This window comes from Trichoderma aggressivum, assembly GCF_033847375.1.
Source record: "Trichoderma aggressivum f. europaeum strain CBS 100526 chromosome Unknown scaffold_009, whole genome shotgun sequence".
In the NCBI taxonomy this organism is placed as follows: Eukaryota; Fungi; Ascomycota; class Sordariomycetes; order Hypocreales; family Hypocreaceae; genus Trichoderma; species Trichoderma aggressivum.
In genome coordinates, this window is record NW_026946375.1 from 376,774 (window position 1) to 392,754 (window position 15,981).

The following is a 15,981-nucleotide window of genomic DNA, read 5'->3' on the forward strand; positions in this document are numbered from 1 at the left end:
TTTTACCAAAAGAATTTTTGTTTTTAATTTTTTTTTTTTTTTTTTTTTTTTTTTTCCCCCCCCCCCCCCCCCCCCAAATAGATCCTGCAGCTAATTGCTCCGCTTTGCGTGGCAGGATACTCTGGAGAGCAAATCTATCTTCTGCTATCGTGCGCCCCGATCAAAGGCTCCATCGCGGGCATTGTAGACGTTCCGAATGTCTGCACAACATTAGGGATTCCCATGGACATATTCGACTTTGACATTTCCGTCGAAGCCGTGCCGAGGAAGCGAGACCTTGGATCTTGCCCCATTTCAAGCGTGTAATTTAGCTGCATACTAGTACCAGAGAGGAAGCTGTATATTGATGTCTGCTGCTGTTGATACCTTGATCCTTTGTACCGCATACAAAATGAAGTAGCATTGCTAATATTGATGGCCCTGGATCTCAGCTTTGCATCGTGTCAAAACAAGGCTAGTGACGGTTCAGCTCAACTACGGAGTACGCCTGCTTATGTGCTTGAGCCTCGTCTAGGCCGCACATATGATTCCTTTGCAGGCGATGGAGCCGATTAAGTCAGCCATGCACAAGTATCCCGGACGGAATGATTACATGTAATTACTGTATTCTTGGCAAACCACATCGGCCTCTCATTGGTGTAGAATCTCCTCGCGGAGCTGGTTGTCAGAAGCTAAACGTTCCCGAGCCCCCAACCGCGCAACGCTCTATGACATTGCCCAACGCTCATTCAATGGTTCATTCCTTAGTCCTTGGATCTTGTCAAGCTGCAGTTTAGTGCAGTTACCAAAGTCCTATGTTGGATTAGATTTTGTTCAAGGTGTGGGGGAATATTGCTTTCAGCTGTTAAGCATAGTATTCAACCTTCCCCATATTTTACCCCAGACTTTGAGGAGTTCCGGCATGATGGAAAATATCCGCCAATCATACGATGGAAGCATTTGTCCGCCAATAAGATGACGGCTTCCTGTCAGCATGAAGTCGCGTTAGGAAGGAGATCTCCTTTTATTTCAGCAGATATAATGAGGGATACCCCTTGCGAGAAAGTGAATCTGAGGAGTAGGCACAACATCAATTGATCTTGTGTTTCATTGCTAAGAGGCTGCTGCTCTCCCTAGCTGCTTTGAATCAGAGCTCTGGCAGTTGATACCCCGGCAACATGAAGCTCAATTCTTTGGTGGGCTTCGTCGCTGCGACGGCTGGTGTTGCGCAAGCCGCTTCTTCGGACGACTCACTCGCGCTCTTTGCTAAGAGGAGGACGGCGGACTTGTCGCAATTCCCTGACCCGACGTGGTTTGCCAAAATTGATACGTGGCTGTCTTCTCAAAAGGCGGATGGCACTTGGTCGGACGTAAACTATCTGTCGGGATGTCCTGCGCGTAAGTGACCGACCGCGCTGCGTCTTTGCTGGGAGCCGGCGAATAGACGCCCATATGACTTTTTGGGGAACAGTGCTAACGGGTTTACTTTTGAAGAACGTGCCAATTGGCCGATACAGGAGCATTGGAATAGGCTGATTACTCTTGGTGCTGCGTGGAGCGGTGTTAACCCTGCTGTGTCGAGTACATGGGCCAAGGATCCCAAGCTTCTTGCTGCGGTGCAGAAGGGTCTGGATTATTGGTTTAGCAATGACTATACACCGGCCGACTGTATGGGAGATGGAGGGAACGCGTACGTATTGCGAGAGGTTAATTTGATTGTTGCTGGGCAACTATGCTAATGATGAACCTAGGTCAAAGGGATGTCCTTGCGATACGCCGGGCCTGTGGAACACCGTATGCTTCCATCACCATTAAAATTGGCAATTTGGAATGATTTGCTGACAAAGGCAATAGAATTGGTATGATCAGGCCATTCTGATTCCTCAACTATGCTCGACGGCGTGTCTTCTCGTCAAGGATGCAAATCTCACAGAGACTCAGCGAGCTGGCTGTGAGCGCATCCCGAACCGAGCGTACGCTCTCCGGGATGGCACTTACGGTACTGGAGGCCGCATGACTGGAGCCAATGTGAGTTTAATCTCGAGACCTCTTCGCTGACATGTACGTTATGCTGATCGCTTGTCATCTAGATGGTCTTGGTTATGCAAAACTCGGTCACTTTGGCTCTTTTCACGGATAACAGCACAATCTTGTCGGATGCTATGACTAGAGCCTTGTCTGTGATGACTGTGAGTAGCCTTACTTGTGACGTGGGATATCGGAATCGAGCTAACTGACAGGCAGTTCGTTGATACCCCCGGAGATGACGGTATCCATCGAGATGGCACGTTCCTTCAGCACGACGGTCTCTTGTACAACGGCAACTATGGTAAAGATTTGGTAGGATACACCTTATTCCAAACATCCAGGCATTATGCTTTGTGCTAACATGATATGTAGTTGAATGCTTTCATTCAACTCGAAGGCGAGGCCATTGGTACTTCATTCGCTGCAGACGACAGTACTCGAGAGGCCATGTCCACTTACATCAAAGGCGACGAGTGGATGATTTACACAGACTCTGACACAAAAACCGAGCACTGGGACTTTGTAAGTATTCTTTCTTCACAGTCTGAAATTAGAAGCTAACTCCTGTTCTTTGTAGAATGCCATCGGTCGTTTTGTTTCTTTTCCTACCGTTGACCTTCAGGCCAGCGCAGATATCAACTTCAACGTCTCAAAGCTTGCCAATGCAGTGGCTGATTTTACGGGATCGTACGCCGTCAACGATACAATCCGCAGACTTCTGTCCAACGGAACCGAGAAGCTCACGGGCAACAAGGGCTTCTGGGCAAGCGACTACATGGTTCACCGCCGGCCTGGCTTCGTCCTTACAAACAAGATGATTTCAACCAGGTCATCCAACTCCGAGAGTGTGAATGGAGCCAATCCATATGCATACCACATGGGCCAGGGCACTCTGTATTCCTACGTCAAGGGTAATGAGTACAAGGACATCATGGCACAGTGGGACTGGAATCTTGTGCCTGGAACGACTACTCTGCTCAATCAGCCCAAGCTCCAGGCCAGTCAGGTAAAGTACGATGGCCTGAAGGACTTTGTTGGCGTCGTGAGCGACGGCAAGTTTGGCGCTGCTGTTGAGGACTATCTCGACCCCTTGACTCAGAATCTATCTTACCGCAAGTCTTGGTTCTTTGTCGATGAGGGCGTCATTGTCATCACCACCGACATTAAGAAGAATTCCACTGTTGGAAACACTCCCGTCATAACCGTGCTGGACAACCGCGCAGCAGAGCCAACAAAGCCATTGCTCAAGAACGGCCCCCTCTCAAAGCTCGGCGAACAACACTCCACCTCAGATACTCTGTACTACGCGAACAATGGCTATCTCTCCTACGACACCCCCTTCGAGCTCACCATCTCTCTGGGCAAGCGAAGCGGCAACTGGTCCGAGATTTCGACCTCGAACCAGGGCGTCAAGACCGCCGACATCTTCTCTGCGTATACTACAATCAAGGGCAGCCAATTCACATATGGCTACTTCCCGGGCATTTCATCCCAGAAACTCAACAAGGAACTCGAGAAGCCCACCTGGAACCCCATCACCAAGAAGGGCATCTCGGGCATCTACGGCAAGGACAGGGCGAGCCTGGCCTTTTGGCCCGGCGGCGACAAGTCTGTTGCGCTCGACCTGAAGGCGCTCGGATGGTCCAAGGCCGGCACGCTGACTTTTACGTCTGACCAGCCGGCGGTGTATCTCATCAGTGCGCAGTGCAAGGACAAGAAGAGCATGCGTCTGGTTGTTACCCTGGCGGATCCTACTCAGAAACTCACCGTGGCTTCGTACTCGATTAAGATCTCGGGACAGGGCCACAAGGTGAGGGAGATGGGAAAGAAGAGCGAAGGGCTTGAGAGGAGAGGCGATGGCGGCATTGGATTTGGTGTGAGGCTGCCAACTGGAGGACTTGCTGGATCCTCTGTTAGCCGCGAAGTTCTCTTGGAGTTGGACTAGAAAGAGGTTCGTGTGCTAATAATGGGGTTGATGAGGATATTTATACGAGAGACGCATTGATTTGGTTGGTTAGGTAATAATTCCTCTAATGCAAGATATAATAGAGCCCATGGCGGGCGGCATTCATGTAAGCGGCCAACCTGGACAAGTTCGACGAACGAAATTCCACCAATAAGTACCTTCTGTTGATGCGAGAAGGGACATGGAAACCAGATTCGACATGGATGTATATACCGCCATTCAGTCCAGTCAACAAAGCACTCATCATTCTTCTGCATTGGACCTTTCTTAGTCGCCACGTTCACCAGATGTAATCAGACCATGTCCTTTCTCCATAACGGCTGTGTTCGTGAAACGCCACGGTGGACGGAGCACATCTGGTTACTTCAATACATGGACTTTAGCACATGGCATCTGATTGTATGATTCTGAAACCTGTCAGTGCATTACAATAAATTGTAGGTCATTGAATCGATTGCGTGATGCGCTAGGCTATCGAAGCGATGTTGGATCTACATCTCGCGGAATGCAGCACCGAGACGGGCCGTCAGCTCGTACAGGTACATTCGAGTATATAGAGAGCAGAGTGATGTTCGCTGTCTAATAATCAGAGACTCTCCTTGATACAGCCAGCATGGGGTGCTGTCGTGGGTTGAGCTGATTGCCAAAGAGGCTGGCCCGTATGACGGGTGGCGCTGTTTTCTCGCTCCGGAATCAAAGCTCAGAACCATCATGAGCTGATTGCTACGAGTACTCGTATTGACAGGGAGTTACATGAAATATGAAATGGATTCAAGACTGGCGGGTGGAGCAAGTCCGGATGCTTTTCACACCAATCCATCTCTCGAGTGCGGCCCATCGGTGTTGTTCTTGTTGTGTATCCACCACTCCAGATGTGAATTGCACTGCTGCTTGTATAGAATAGAGCGTCAAATGTCCAATTGGGCGAGACGCCATTGGTGGCTTGGACAAAAAATACCTGCGTCTAAAAACTCTATCGAATCGGCTTGAATCGCGGCCGAATCCGGTCACCAACAAACGGCCAAGTACACACCGGCTCAAGCCACCATTTCTATTTCCCACCGCCTCGTCCCGTTTCGATGACTCGTCTAATGCTACTTGAAGGAGTGCGGGCGTGTCAAGAGGCATCAACCATTAGAAAAAGAAGCTTGGAAGAGCTTGCCCCTGTCAGCTCTTGGCGGCAATCCCGGTGAGGGTAGCCTCGAGTTGGCAAGGCTTCGGTAACGCGAGTGAACCCTCGTCTAGCTGGCGGTTCGATGGAGCTAGTAGTACTCCGTACATAAGATGGGAAATGAAGACAAGAGGAAAAAAGGACACAGAGAATTACGGATAACTGAACCGGAGAGGAAGGCCGATGAGGAATCAGAGCGCACGGCTGTTCTGATCCATGTACTGCGCTCCGTGCTCCGTACTCCGAGCAGCTGTACAGTGAGATTCTGGACTTGTTCGGGCCCTGGCGATCTGCGCTGGGGCGGAATTATGCTCAGTTAGGCCCCCACGTCTTCTTCTTGTATGTACTGCCGTCCTCAGGTACTTGTGATGATGCCTGTTCTTTTGCGTTGCGCCGAGTGGCAGTTGTGAATCTGTACATGCTAGTCGACTTGATTGTATTAGTAGGTACTAATACTGTGATCTTATCTGGCTGACGCCAAGTTGCCTCTATTAAGCTGGTACTCATTCTTTGTGTCCCGCGAGTCTTCCCTCAGCATACCGGTACTCACTCAACTCACACACCAACTCCCGTTCTCCTAGCTTCAAGCACGGCCTGGCCGATGGCTCTCGCCTCCAACTCTCCGGCAAGCCACCGTGAGCGATGCCGATCCCGTCAATCAGGCCCTGCGAGCCCGTCCAACAGCCCTGTCGACTGCCCATAGCTTGTTCTGGAGGTGCCCCTGCGCGGCATCTCGATCGTGATTCGTGCAAAGCCCAATCACCAAAAGCTGCGAGATATTGCGCCATCGTCGCCATACAGCACTCATCCCCGTCCAGCTGCCTCTTAGCCTCTGCTTGTGCTGTAGTTTACGGGCAATGGTCCTTGATATTGTTGCAGCATACGATCCAAGCTCCGCGCGCCCTTTTGACAGAAAAGGTGGATGAGAAAAGGGAAAAATTGGCTTTCCGCCCGTGGAACCTCGGCGCGCGCGTCTCCGTTTTGAAGCAGCCTACGGAGGGAGTAGCGTGAGGGATCGAGAGGCTCGTAGCCGCAATGGTGATGGATTCCTAGCGTCATGTACAGTAGCATCAGCTTGGTACATGTAGCATCACCATGCTGAGGTCGTGTGCCAAGGTTGCATTGTAGAATGGAAGCCTTGGCCACGTACATAATGAAGGCCGTTCCGCGTTTTCTGCGACTGGGCGACCAGCCGAAGGATCTGCGTGTGCTACGACTCGTCCTTTTCTCTTCTCTTGTCTTTTTGGAAAAGTTGCGGGCGGCCATTGCATTGTGCCTCTGCTCTGCGCAGACCTGTCTCTTGATATAATTGTCTTCACGGTTCTTGTTTGCAATCGCTGCAATGGGTTCCCCGTCAGACGACGGCAAGGCGGCGCCGACCCGAGATGCCGTCGAGACTCGGAGCGTTTCCACTGGCAGCGAGGAAGATGTCATTCCCAAGGGTGCCCTCGATCCCGTATACGAGGCAAAGGCCAAAGTGCTGAACCACGCTGTAAGTCTCATCCTCGTTTCCCAATTGCAATTGCCTGCCACTTCCATTGCCGCTTGTATATGCAGCCAGACTAACGCATACCTCGACGCAGATTCAAGAAATTGGCATGGGATGGTATCAATGGCAGCTCTTCTTCGTTGTCGGCTTCGGTTGGGCTTCTGATAACCTTTGGCCAATCGTCACGTCCCTCATCTTCACGCCTGTCAACAACGAGTTCTCCCCCAACCGCCCGCCGCTCCTGACTCTGGCCCAAAACATTGGTCTCTTGGCTGGTGCCGTCTTCTGGGGCTTCGGATGCGACATCTTCGGTCGGAAAATCGCCTTCAACTTTACCCTCGGCTTGACTGCGCTCTGGGGAATGGTGGCCGCCGGTGCTCCCAACTTTGCAGCCATTGGCATCTTCGACTGCTTCTGGTCCTTTGGTGTTGGTGGCAATCTGCCCGTCGACTCGGCCATCTTTCTCGAATTCTTGCCCGCGACTCACCAATATCTGTTGACTATTCTGTCTGTTGACTGGGCAATTGCTCAAGTCGTTGCCAACTTGATTGCTTGGCCTCTTCTAGGTAACTTGACTTGCGCTCAGGACGAGAAGCCATGTCTCAAGCACAACAACATGGGCTGGCGTTACTTCCTCATTACCATGGGCGGAATCACGCTCCTCATGTTCTTGGCTCGATTCTTGCTCTTCTCCCTTTACGAGTCGCCCAAGTACCTCATGGGCAAGGGCCTAGATGAAGAGGCCGTCCGAGTGGTTCACGAGGTTGCCAAGCGCAATGGAAAGACGAGCCCGCTCACCATCGAAGACCTCAAGGCCTGCGAACCTGAAGGTTACGTATTCCAGGCAAATATTTCTACCGCCGTCAAGAGAACCCTGGTTCAGAAGATCGACACTACGCATGTCAAAGCCTTGTTCTCATCCTTCAAGCTCGGCTTGTCGACCACCCTCATCGCTGCTATTTGGGCTCTCATTGGTCTCGGTTTCCCTCTTTACAACGCCTTTCTGCCCTTCATCCAGGCCAACAAGGGCGTCGACTTTGGTGACGGAAGCACATATCTCACTTACCGCAACAGTCTGATCATTGCTGTGCTTGGTGTTCCCGGAGCTTTGATCGGAGGTCTGCTTGTCGAGCTCCCTCGGATTGGCCGCAAGGGAACGCTCGCTCTTTCTGCCGCTCTGACCGGCGTCTTTCTGTACTGCTCCACGACCGCCAAGAGCAGTGAATCGCTTCTTGGATGGAACTGTGCCTACAACTTCTGCAGCAACGTCATGTATGCCGTGCTCTATGGCTACACCCCTGAGATCTTCCCTACTCCCCAGCGCGGTACCGGCAACGCCATTGCCGCTACTGCTAACCGAATCTTCGGTATCATGGCTGTACGTATTATTACATCTCCTTGTCTCACTGCCAATCCTTGTGTGAACACGTCTAACTGCTTGGACACAATAGCCCATTATCGCCATGTTTGCCAACCTCGAGACATCCGCGCCCGTTTACACGAGTGGCGCCTTGTTTATCGCTGCCGGTATTCTAACTCTTTTCTTGCCATTCGAATCACGCGGAAAGGCAGCGCTGTAAGGGATCTAGAGAGTTGATTAATTAAACACGTTTGTATATAGAACAAAAAAGGACAGTGTGGTATTGGGAGCGAAGTTGGGAAAAGAGAAATGATAGTGTGATACCCAAGGTAGTTTCTATTCAATGGATAGTTACAATTCATTTGGCATAATTGCAGCAATGATGAAAAAGATTATGCTCGCGTTCGTTTGGTATTTCACTTATGTTGGATTGTTCCAAGTTATCAAAACCTCAAATCTACCTGGTAGTTGCGTAGATTGACGTAGATTTCACATAATGATCGCCGTCCAGCTGGCCATCAAGAACATCACACAATCCGATATGGTGTAGTGGCTAACATCGCTCGCTCTCAATCATGAACCGAGCAGCCCTGGGTTCGATTCCCAGTATCGGAGAGAAAGTTCTCTTTTTGCCCCCTTCGTTGATATTTTTTCTCACCATCCTTCACGAGGGTGTATGATGGGATTTTGCTCCTTAGTCAGCATATCAAAACATCCGATATGGTGTAGTGGCTAACATCGCTCGCTCTCATTAATAAGCGCCGAGCAGCCCTGGGTTCGATTCCCAGTATCGGAGCTTCTATTTCTTTTCTTTTTTTGGACTCTCGGTAAAATTTCGTTGCTCGCATTCACTTTTTGCAGGAATGTTGTTTGTGTGGATGATTGTGGCATTGTAAATGTCCCGGTGCTGATTGGCTACTTTAAACAATGGGTCTGGTTGGATCTCGATTCATCCTGGCATTTCCCCGTCAAGTATCGCGGGTGACAACAAGGCGGCATCCAGTCCAATTGACTTTGAAAAAAAGTAAACAGAGTTTAATTAATTTCTTCAATTGATTTGCTATAAACCACCGAGATATAAACTTGATATAAGCTCAATGCTTTGCTTAATTCACTCACGATCGATAACAATGTACTTCGTATTCAACATGCAACAGACATCACGTGAGCCTCGGAACGCCTGGGCTCGACTTGCAGGTCACGAGCTGACGAAGCGGTGACACGACAATAGCAGCCCAATTGGCCTTATGATACGTGGTCAATCGTCTGGATCACCAGAAACCATTCCTTGATATCCATTGTTTAAAGCGCAGGGTCCTCTCAATCTCGACATGGGCGAACAGACTGTCCCTACAGCGGACCCTCAGGTGACCTTTTCATCGGGCCGAGTTGGCAGCAGCGGCAGTTCTGAGGCGCCAGACCTGCGAATTCTGCACTACAACGACGTCTATCATGTTGACCAAGCCAGTGCAGAGCCGGTGGGAGGATTGGCGAGATTCGTAACGCTCTGCAAGGAGTACAAGGATGGGGAGCAGTATCATGGCCAGTCTGAGCTGGTTACCCTATTCTCGGGCGATGCCTTCAACCCGAGCTTGGAGAGCAGCGTTACCAAGGGTATGTTGTTCAATTTCAAGATGCCAATGCTCCTATAAACCAATGGATACTTATTGTTGATAGGGTCTCACATGGTTTCCGTCCTCAATGCTGTTGGCACGGATGCCAGTTGCGTTGGAGTAAGTCAATGCCGTCTATTTCACCACAAGCCACAACCACTAACCGAAACCCCCTGCATGGACTTAGAACCACGATTTGGATTTTGGAGTCAAGCAGTTTGAGCACCTGGCTGAAAAGTGTGAATTCCCCTGGCTACTGGCCAACATTCTAGATCCTGCCCTGGGAGAAGACGTCCCGCTGGGTAATGCTAAGAAGACTCATATGCTCACTACTTCCAACGGCATCAAGGTGGGCCTCATTGGTCTGGGCGAGAGAGAATGGCTCGCAACCATTAACAGTCTTCCGCCAAATATCATCTACAAGTCCGCCACTGCCGTCGCCAAGGAACTTGTCCCAAAGCTGCGAGAGGAAGGCGCTGAGATTGTCATCTGCCTGAGCCACATGCGAGAGCCCAACGACAACAAGTTGGCTGACCAGACGGATGGCATCATCGACATTGTTCTGGGTGGACATGACCATTACTATGCTCACAGTTTTAGAAATGGGACTCATGTCCTGCGCTCTGGAACTGACTTCAAGCAGCTCAGCTACATCGAGGCGCGGCGAAAGCAGGACGATCCCAAGCGATGGGATTTCGACATCTGGAGGAGAGATGTTACGTCCGAGGTACCCGAGGATGAGCCCACGGCCAAACTTGTGCACAACTTGACGTCTAAGCTACAAAAGTCGCTCTCCAGGCCCGTTGGGTGGACAGCCATGCCCCTCGATGCTCGATTCGTCACCGCCCGCTTGAAAGAGTCCAACATGGGCAACTTTGTGTGTGACATTATGCGTTCTTATCATAATGCTGATTGTGCCATCATGGCTGGTGGTACGATTCGTGGCGATCAGATTTATCCTCCTGGAGCAATTCGCATCAAGGACATTACTTCTTGCTTTCCCTTTGAAGATCCTGTTGTTTTATTGAAGGCCAAGGGGCAGGCGATCTGGGATGCGCTAGAAAACGGCGTTTCATTGTATCCTGCTTTGGAAGGCAGATTCTCTCAAGTTTCCGGCATTGAGTATGAGTTTGATCCCTCGAAGCCGTCTGGCCAGAGGATCTTGTCCGTCAAGATCAATGGTAAGACTTATGAGCCAGAGAAGCTGTATATTCTCGCGACTAGAGGCTACATGGGCCGTGGGAAGGGTAAGTGTGATACAATCCTTCGTGTCTCTACACTTATTAACTAACCGGAATCTTAGACGGCTTCACGAGTCTGCTCGTCAAGTCTGAGGGAGGAGAGGTAGAGGAGATTGTCGATGAAGAGAGCGGAATCCTCCTTTCTGCTATGCTCCGCCAGTACTTTATGGCCCTCCGAACAGTCGGCCAGTGGAAGAAATTGTCCGCAAACTGGACCAATATCGTAAAGGATTGTGGTCACACTCACTTACCATCCGAAATGTTCCAAGGAGAAAGCCAGGTGGGGCGGCTTGGAATTCACGAGCATAGAGAAAATGGGGATGAGGACCCCTGGCACAAGTTCTTGCGATCAAGACTGGGCTACAGCAAGAAACCTCAAGACGACGACGACGACGCCCATTTTGACCCCGCTGCAGAGAGCGATCACTCGGGAAGCGATTCGGATAACCAGCTTGACCTTGAGATATTGCTGATGAGAAAGTTTTGGGGACGCTGGGCTCATAGGGCGGGCGTTAAGAGCGGCGTTTGCGACCCCCTGAAAGAGGCCGAGTGTGCCGTGGACTGGACGAGAGTGATAGCACCCGTGCTCGAAGGACGTATCAAGATTGTCACATCATGAGCAACTCGGAGCTAGTTTCACACCGTTTTTACAGGAACAAGATACATTAGGTTTCACTTGATCAAAGCTTGGGTTTCCCGATCAATACACCATTCATTAACCTTTCTTATATACTTGACTTCTCCTATATACCTGGGCTCATACCTCCCCCTTTGCTACACTGAAATTATATACAAGAATGTGAGAATTCCACCTTGGCTCCCCACCGGCCACACTTTTCCTCTCGTCGGCCCCCTTAGTTGGAGCATCGGCCGTTGGAGCACTGGAGGTCGTCAGAGCAGTCATCATCGCTACCGCAAGACGCGCCAGCACAGTGGCCTTCCCACGAGCAACTAGTGCTACCGCCGCCGCTGCTACCACCGGAGCTGCCACCGCAGAAGCCGTTGGAGCAAGTAAGATCGTCAGAGCAATCATCGTCGCTACCGCAAGAGGCACCAGCACAGTGGCCCTCCCACGAGCAGTCACCGGAACTGCCACCGCCGTTACCACCACCGTTTCCGCCGCTAGGAGGACTGCCGCCGCAGAATCCGTTGCTGCAAGTCAAGTCGTCAGAGCAATCATCATCACTTCCGCAAGAAGCACCAGCGCAGTGGCCCTCCCAGGAACAATCACCGCCGGAAGGAGGAGTGCCACCCCCGTTGCCTGGATCGCCGCCGCCAGTGGTGCCGATACGAGCGACGAGGCTGTCGCCGAGGGCGCTGATGCTGTTCTCGAAGTCGTTGTAGTCCTGGGCGTTCCATTGAGCACCTCGGGCACCGGGGACGGCGCTGGAGCCGGTGAAGGCGATGTAAAGGACGTCAGTCTGGTCGTGGCCGTTGTTACCGTTGATGCTGTTGCCAAAACAGGCGGTAGCAAGAGAGATGGAGGCCTCGCCAACGACGGGGAATTCACCGTCGTCACCGTTGGTGTCACCCCAGACACCGTAGATCTAAAAAGGACATGTCAATCAGGAGAGCTCATTAAGCGGGAGTAGGGGTAAGCTCCTACCAGCTTGTTGTTGCAGACAACGGCCATGACGGAGAGAGGCTCAACGCCAACGGATTGAGGATCCCAAGTGTCCCAGTTTCCGCTACCCTCGTTACCGAAGACGACATAGGGGTGGGCATTGGCGTCAAGATCCCTCTGGCCGGTGCCGTAGTTTCGGACAGTATCGGAGAAAGCGGTTACGTCCTGGGTATCACCAGAGTCACCGCAGCGGCCATCATCAGCAGGTCCACCCTGGATACCATCACAATCGATGTCCATGTTGGCGAGTCTGCCGTTGGTGCCCTGAAGGTAGACGATACCATAATCGGCAAGATGGTCACCACAGTAGGAGGTGGCTATGCGAAGGGAAATGTGTTAGTCCAATTCTTGAGATGTGAATAATGAGTTGAAGTGGTGCTTACAACCACCATCACCGTCTGAGCTGTAAAAGCCGGTGGCAAGTGGGCTTCTGCAAGAGCCCTGGGAAACGATGGAGTTGTAGAGGCTCTGGACGTTGGCGGGTACCGAGCGGGCGGCGGCGGCACCGGCGAGTGAAGCGAGGACGGCAGTCTTGAAGGAAGCCATGATGGTCAACTTGATTTGACTCCTTTGGTTGAAAGGATGCTTTAGCAGTGGGGATAGTGCCTTTGATTGAAGAGAAGTGATACTGGCTTATATATAAGTTTGCGTCTTAGCAGTTGGCCAGGGACGGCAGAGGAGTATAAGCCTCGGTAGGTCCTTTGCCGAAGGATGATCCTCAACATCGGCTCATCGGCTTCATCCCTAGAGTGAGCCTTGGTTGAACTCTCTCAAACGGGAATGAGGTCCAAAGGATCGGTTAGCGATGCTAGCCGTATAGAGTTCCTCACACCACCCCTGTGAGTATGGCCGAACGAGGATGGCACGGTCTGCCATTACCAGCTGCACACGATCCTGTTTGAGCATGACAATCTCAGTCTTGATGATTGGCTTCGAAGGATGACACGACGTTGCTGCTAGTCCCGTAATACATTGGCCGACCTATGCACTTAATAACTGCATGCCAATATCCAGCTTTCGGCGAATGTGGAATCAAACAATGGAGCCATTTGCAGCACCAGTTCAACGTTTTTCTGTTCAATTCATCTCTGTTTGGTGGCATTGGCCCGTTTCCCTATCAAGATTGCCAGAAACAGAATATCCCAATTCGGATTCAGGTCAACCGATTTCGACTCTACCGTTGCACCAAACTTCACTGACTGCAGGTAAACAATCATCATTGAATACTAGCAGTACTATCTCAGCTCCCTCCATTGATACCATAGTGGGATGCAACCCCCCGCGTATGGTTTCCACGTTGTTTATGAGTTGCCTCTTTGAGTCGTTGGATTTACAGGAATTCTCACCGAGTGGGTGCGCTATGTGGGCTGAGGGACTGCTGATACATTTAACGATGCTCGTATTCTCAAAACTCGAACAATGATTCCATTTGCTGTGTTTGCTTTTGAAGACCGATGTGGGAAAGAATTCATACTTTCTATCTTCAAGATTAAGAGTCCAAAATATGTATCTTGCTCACAGCGATAGGCGATTACTTCTCCAGCAAAGAACCGAATTGTTGTCTAAATCGTTCAACGGACATTATGTTCACGGGTCTTTACTCGGCCATGGCGGTCTCACACGCATGGCTAGCGTTCATCCTGACTCTGACCCAAGGAACTTAACAGGGTTTACATAAGGTTACTATTAAAGCGCATAAACAGGGATCCAGCCGCATCTCATTGTGGCAAGTTTTGGCGGCAAACACAAGTATCTAGGTTTCCAGATATGAGATGAGATCAATATGATGATGGGCTACGGGCGGCAGATACGATATACGCAGCTGACGATCATACGGTTCACTGGATTGCCAGCCAGCTATTGAGGGTTTACACTGCACGCATTGCATTTTGCATCAATGGCAATTCATCGAAACGGTCCGTTGGAGAGCATAGGAAGACTGAATGGATTCCGAGCCATATTTCCCCATGAACGAATCACTTCCTTGCCGACCGTCTACCGGCGGATGTGGAACTATCTTGAGGATTTGCCATTACAATCACAGCCTAGTTGACTTGCTAGCCGACCAGCCGGCTTGGCTTCTGTCAATTGGCTGTAAACAAGCTCTAATTGCCCGATGGGAGTTGTTAGGGCCATGCAGGTTTGCCCCATAATCTCACTACGAGTGATCTCTTGTGGGCAGCTGGGAAACGACTGAGCTTCCGGATTCGACATCTTTTGCGATATTTTGTCTTGGGTAGGGGATTATGCTTACAAGGGATTCTGCTTTTGACTTCCTCCAAGCAGAATTTAGGCGCGCAATCCTACATCCAGGGATGAGCTGGGAATAATGCCTCCCCGTGCATGATTAGAGTAAAGCAGACAGCTTGGGCTCAAACTTGGGGTCAGAAAACGGCTTGGTAAGCGTCATACTTTACAGACGCTTGTTCTTGGATCCTTCAATAATGCATGCGCCGTATGCTATACGATGCTGGTCGATCCGGCATATCGTGCTTCTCGGGGGAACTTGTCAAGGTTCATGGTATGCTCCCTGCAGTACTACTTGGTTCATTCGTCGAGGAATGGAACGTAGTATAAGCTCCAGCCCCCATGCTGGTATCCGGATGCAATTGATCCGCCATTCAGACAATTAGATATAGATACATGTAGTCAATGCTGCTTAGTACTCGACCATTAGTTACAAAGTATTACTACTCATCTCCAATACGAGATCCTACATCGCATTACAAGTGATGCCATATGCTAAAGAGCCGGACAAGATTTTGGTAACTATCGATCATGCACACTTGCATCATACAATGCACACAAGCGAGAACTTGACTTCTTATCTGTGGACGAACCAGCCAAGCAGATTGGCGGCCGCGGGGATTCGTCTGATCAAGGATCTATGGCAGGTAGGCTTAGGATTATGGTTCAATGGTAAACTGACGCGTGAACCATGTGTAAATGTAACCTTGTTACCAAGGTAAAACAATAAGAATACACAATCAAGGGTCACCCATGGATCAGCTTATCCAGCGGATATTCCGCCGTCACGGTACGGCGCATACATTATGATCTCAGCAGGCGTAAGTGCTGGATATACGAGGAGTGTTACCCTACTGCCGAATAGGGCATTTGTCGTGGGGAGGCTATGATTAAAATGGACGATGGTATCCTCTTTGTAGGGTAAATGACGAGATTGGAAACGAAAAGATGAAAAGTTACATACTGAAGTCGCGGCCAAGATTAATAAATAGAGTGATTGTTCTTTGTATTTTCGGCTGAGGAGAGAATCTACGGAATACTTGGATTTTCGCTCACTCCAATAGCTGAGCTGTAAGCTGATGGCCCCCATCCCGATCATAGACTGCTGATGCGTCTTGGAACTTGTTATAGTTGGCTCCTTTCGAGAAATAGCTTTAATTCTGATCAGACATTCCTTTTCTTGAGTATGCCTACGCTGACTCACACACATGACGCTGCAATTTGGAGTGCACAAGAGACGTGAGATGTTGTCCTTGTATTCTC

The 15,981-nt window shown here is 50.4% G+C and overlaps 5 protein-coding genes across 5 annotated transcripts in view; 4 read left to right on the forward strand and 1 right to left on the reverse strand.

Moving 5' to 3' along the window:
* Positions 1 to 306, forward strand: part of Triagg1_3229 (uncharacterized protein) — a gene marked incomplete at both ends in the record, with an annotated part of 1,560 nt that extends 1,254 nt beyond the window's left edge. The window contains one exon of the mRNA XM_062897499.1: positions 116 to 306. Within this exon, the coding sequence (XP_062757753.1) occupies positions 116 to 306 (191 nt within the window). The remainder of the gene's footprint in view (positions 1 to 115) is intronic.
* Positions 307 to 1,157: 851 nt separating this feature from the next.
* Triagg1_3230 (CAZyme family PL8) lies at positions 1,158 to 3,952 on the forward strand (the record flags this gene model as incomplete). The annotated part of the gene is made up of 8 exons (XM_062897500.1): positions 1,158 to 1,377; positions 1,474 to 1,669; positions 1,731 to 1,773; positions 1,834 to 2,007; positions 2,070 to 2,168; positions 2,224 to 2,319; positions 2,380 to 2,529; positions 2,585 to 3,952. 8 exons carry the CDS (start codon positions 1,158 to 1,160, stop codon positions 3,950 to 3,952), a joined length of 2,346 nt encoding a protein of 781 aa, XP_062757754.1.
* Positions 3,953 to 6,486: 2,534 nt separating this feature from the next.
* Positions 6,487 to 8,213, forward strand: Triagg1_3231 (uncharacterized protein; the record flags this gene model as incomplete). Its single annotated transcript, XM_062897501.1, has 3 exons — positions 6,487 to 6,636; positions 6,728 to 8,011; positions 8,085 to 8,213. The coding sequence occupies 3 exons, from the start codon at positions 6,487 to 6,489 to the stop codon at positions 8,211 to 8,213; spliced, it is 1,563 nt and encodes a 520-aa protein (XP_062757755.1).
* Positions 8,214 to 9,324: 1,111 nt separating this feature from the next.
* On the forward strand, positions 9,325 to 11,466 carry Triagg1_3232 (uncharacterized protein; the record flags this gene model as incomplete). Its single annotated transcript, XM_062897502.1, has 4 exons — positions 9,325 to 9,607; positions 9,671 to 9,726; positions 9,794 to 10,853; positions 10,910 to 11,466. The coding sequence occupies 4 exons, from the start codon at positions 9,325 to 9,327 to the stop codon at positions 11,464 to 11,466; spliced, it is 1,956 nt and encodes a 651-aa protein (XP_062757756.1).
* A 235-nt stretch (positions 11,467 to 11,701) lies between these two features.
* Triagg1_3233 (CAZyme family GH75) lies at positions 11,702 to 13,017 on the reverse strand (the record flags this gene model as incomplete). Its single annotated transcript, XM_062897503.1, has 3 exons — positions 11,702 to 12,394; positions 12,454 to 12,788; positions 12,855 to 13,017. 3 exons carry the CDS (start codon positions 13,015 to 13,017, stop codon positions 11,702 to 11,704), a joined length of 1,191 nt encoding a protein of 396 aa, XP_062757757.1.
* Between the last annotated feature and the right edge of the window lie 2,964 nt (positions 13,018 to 15,981).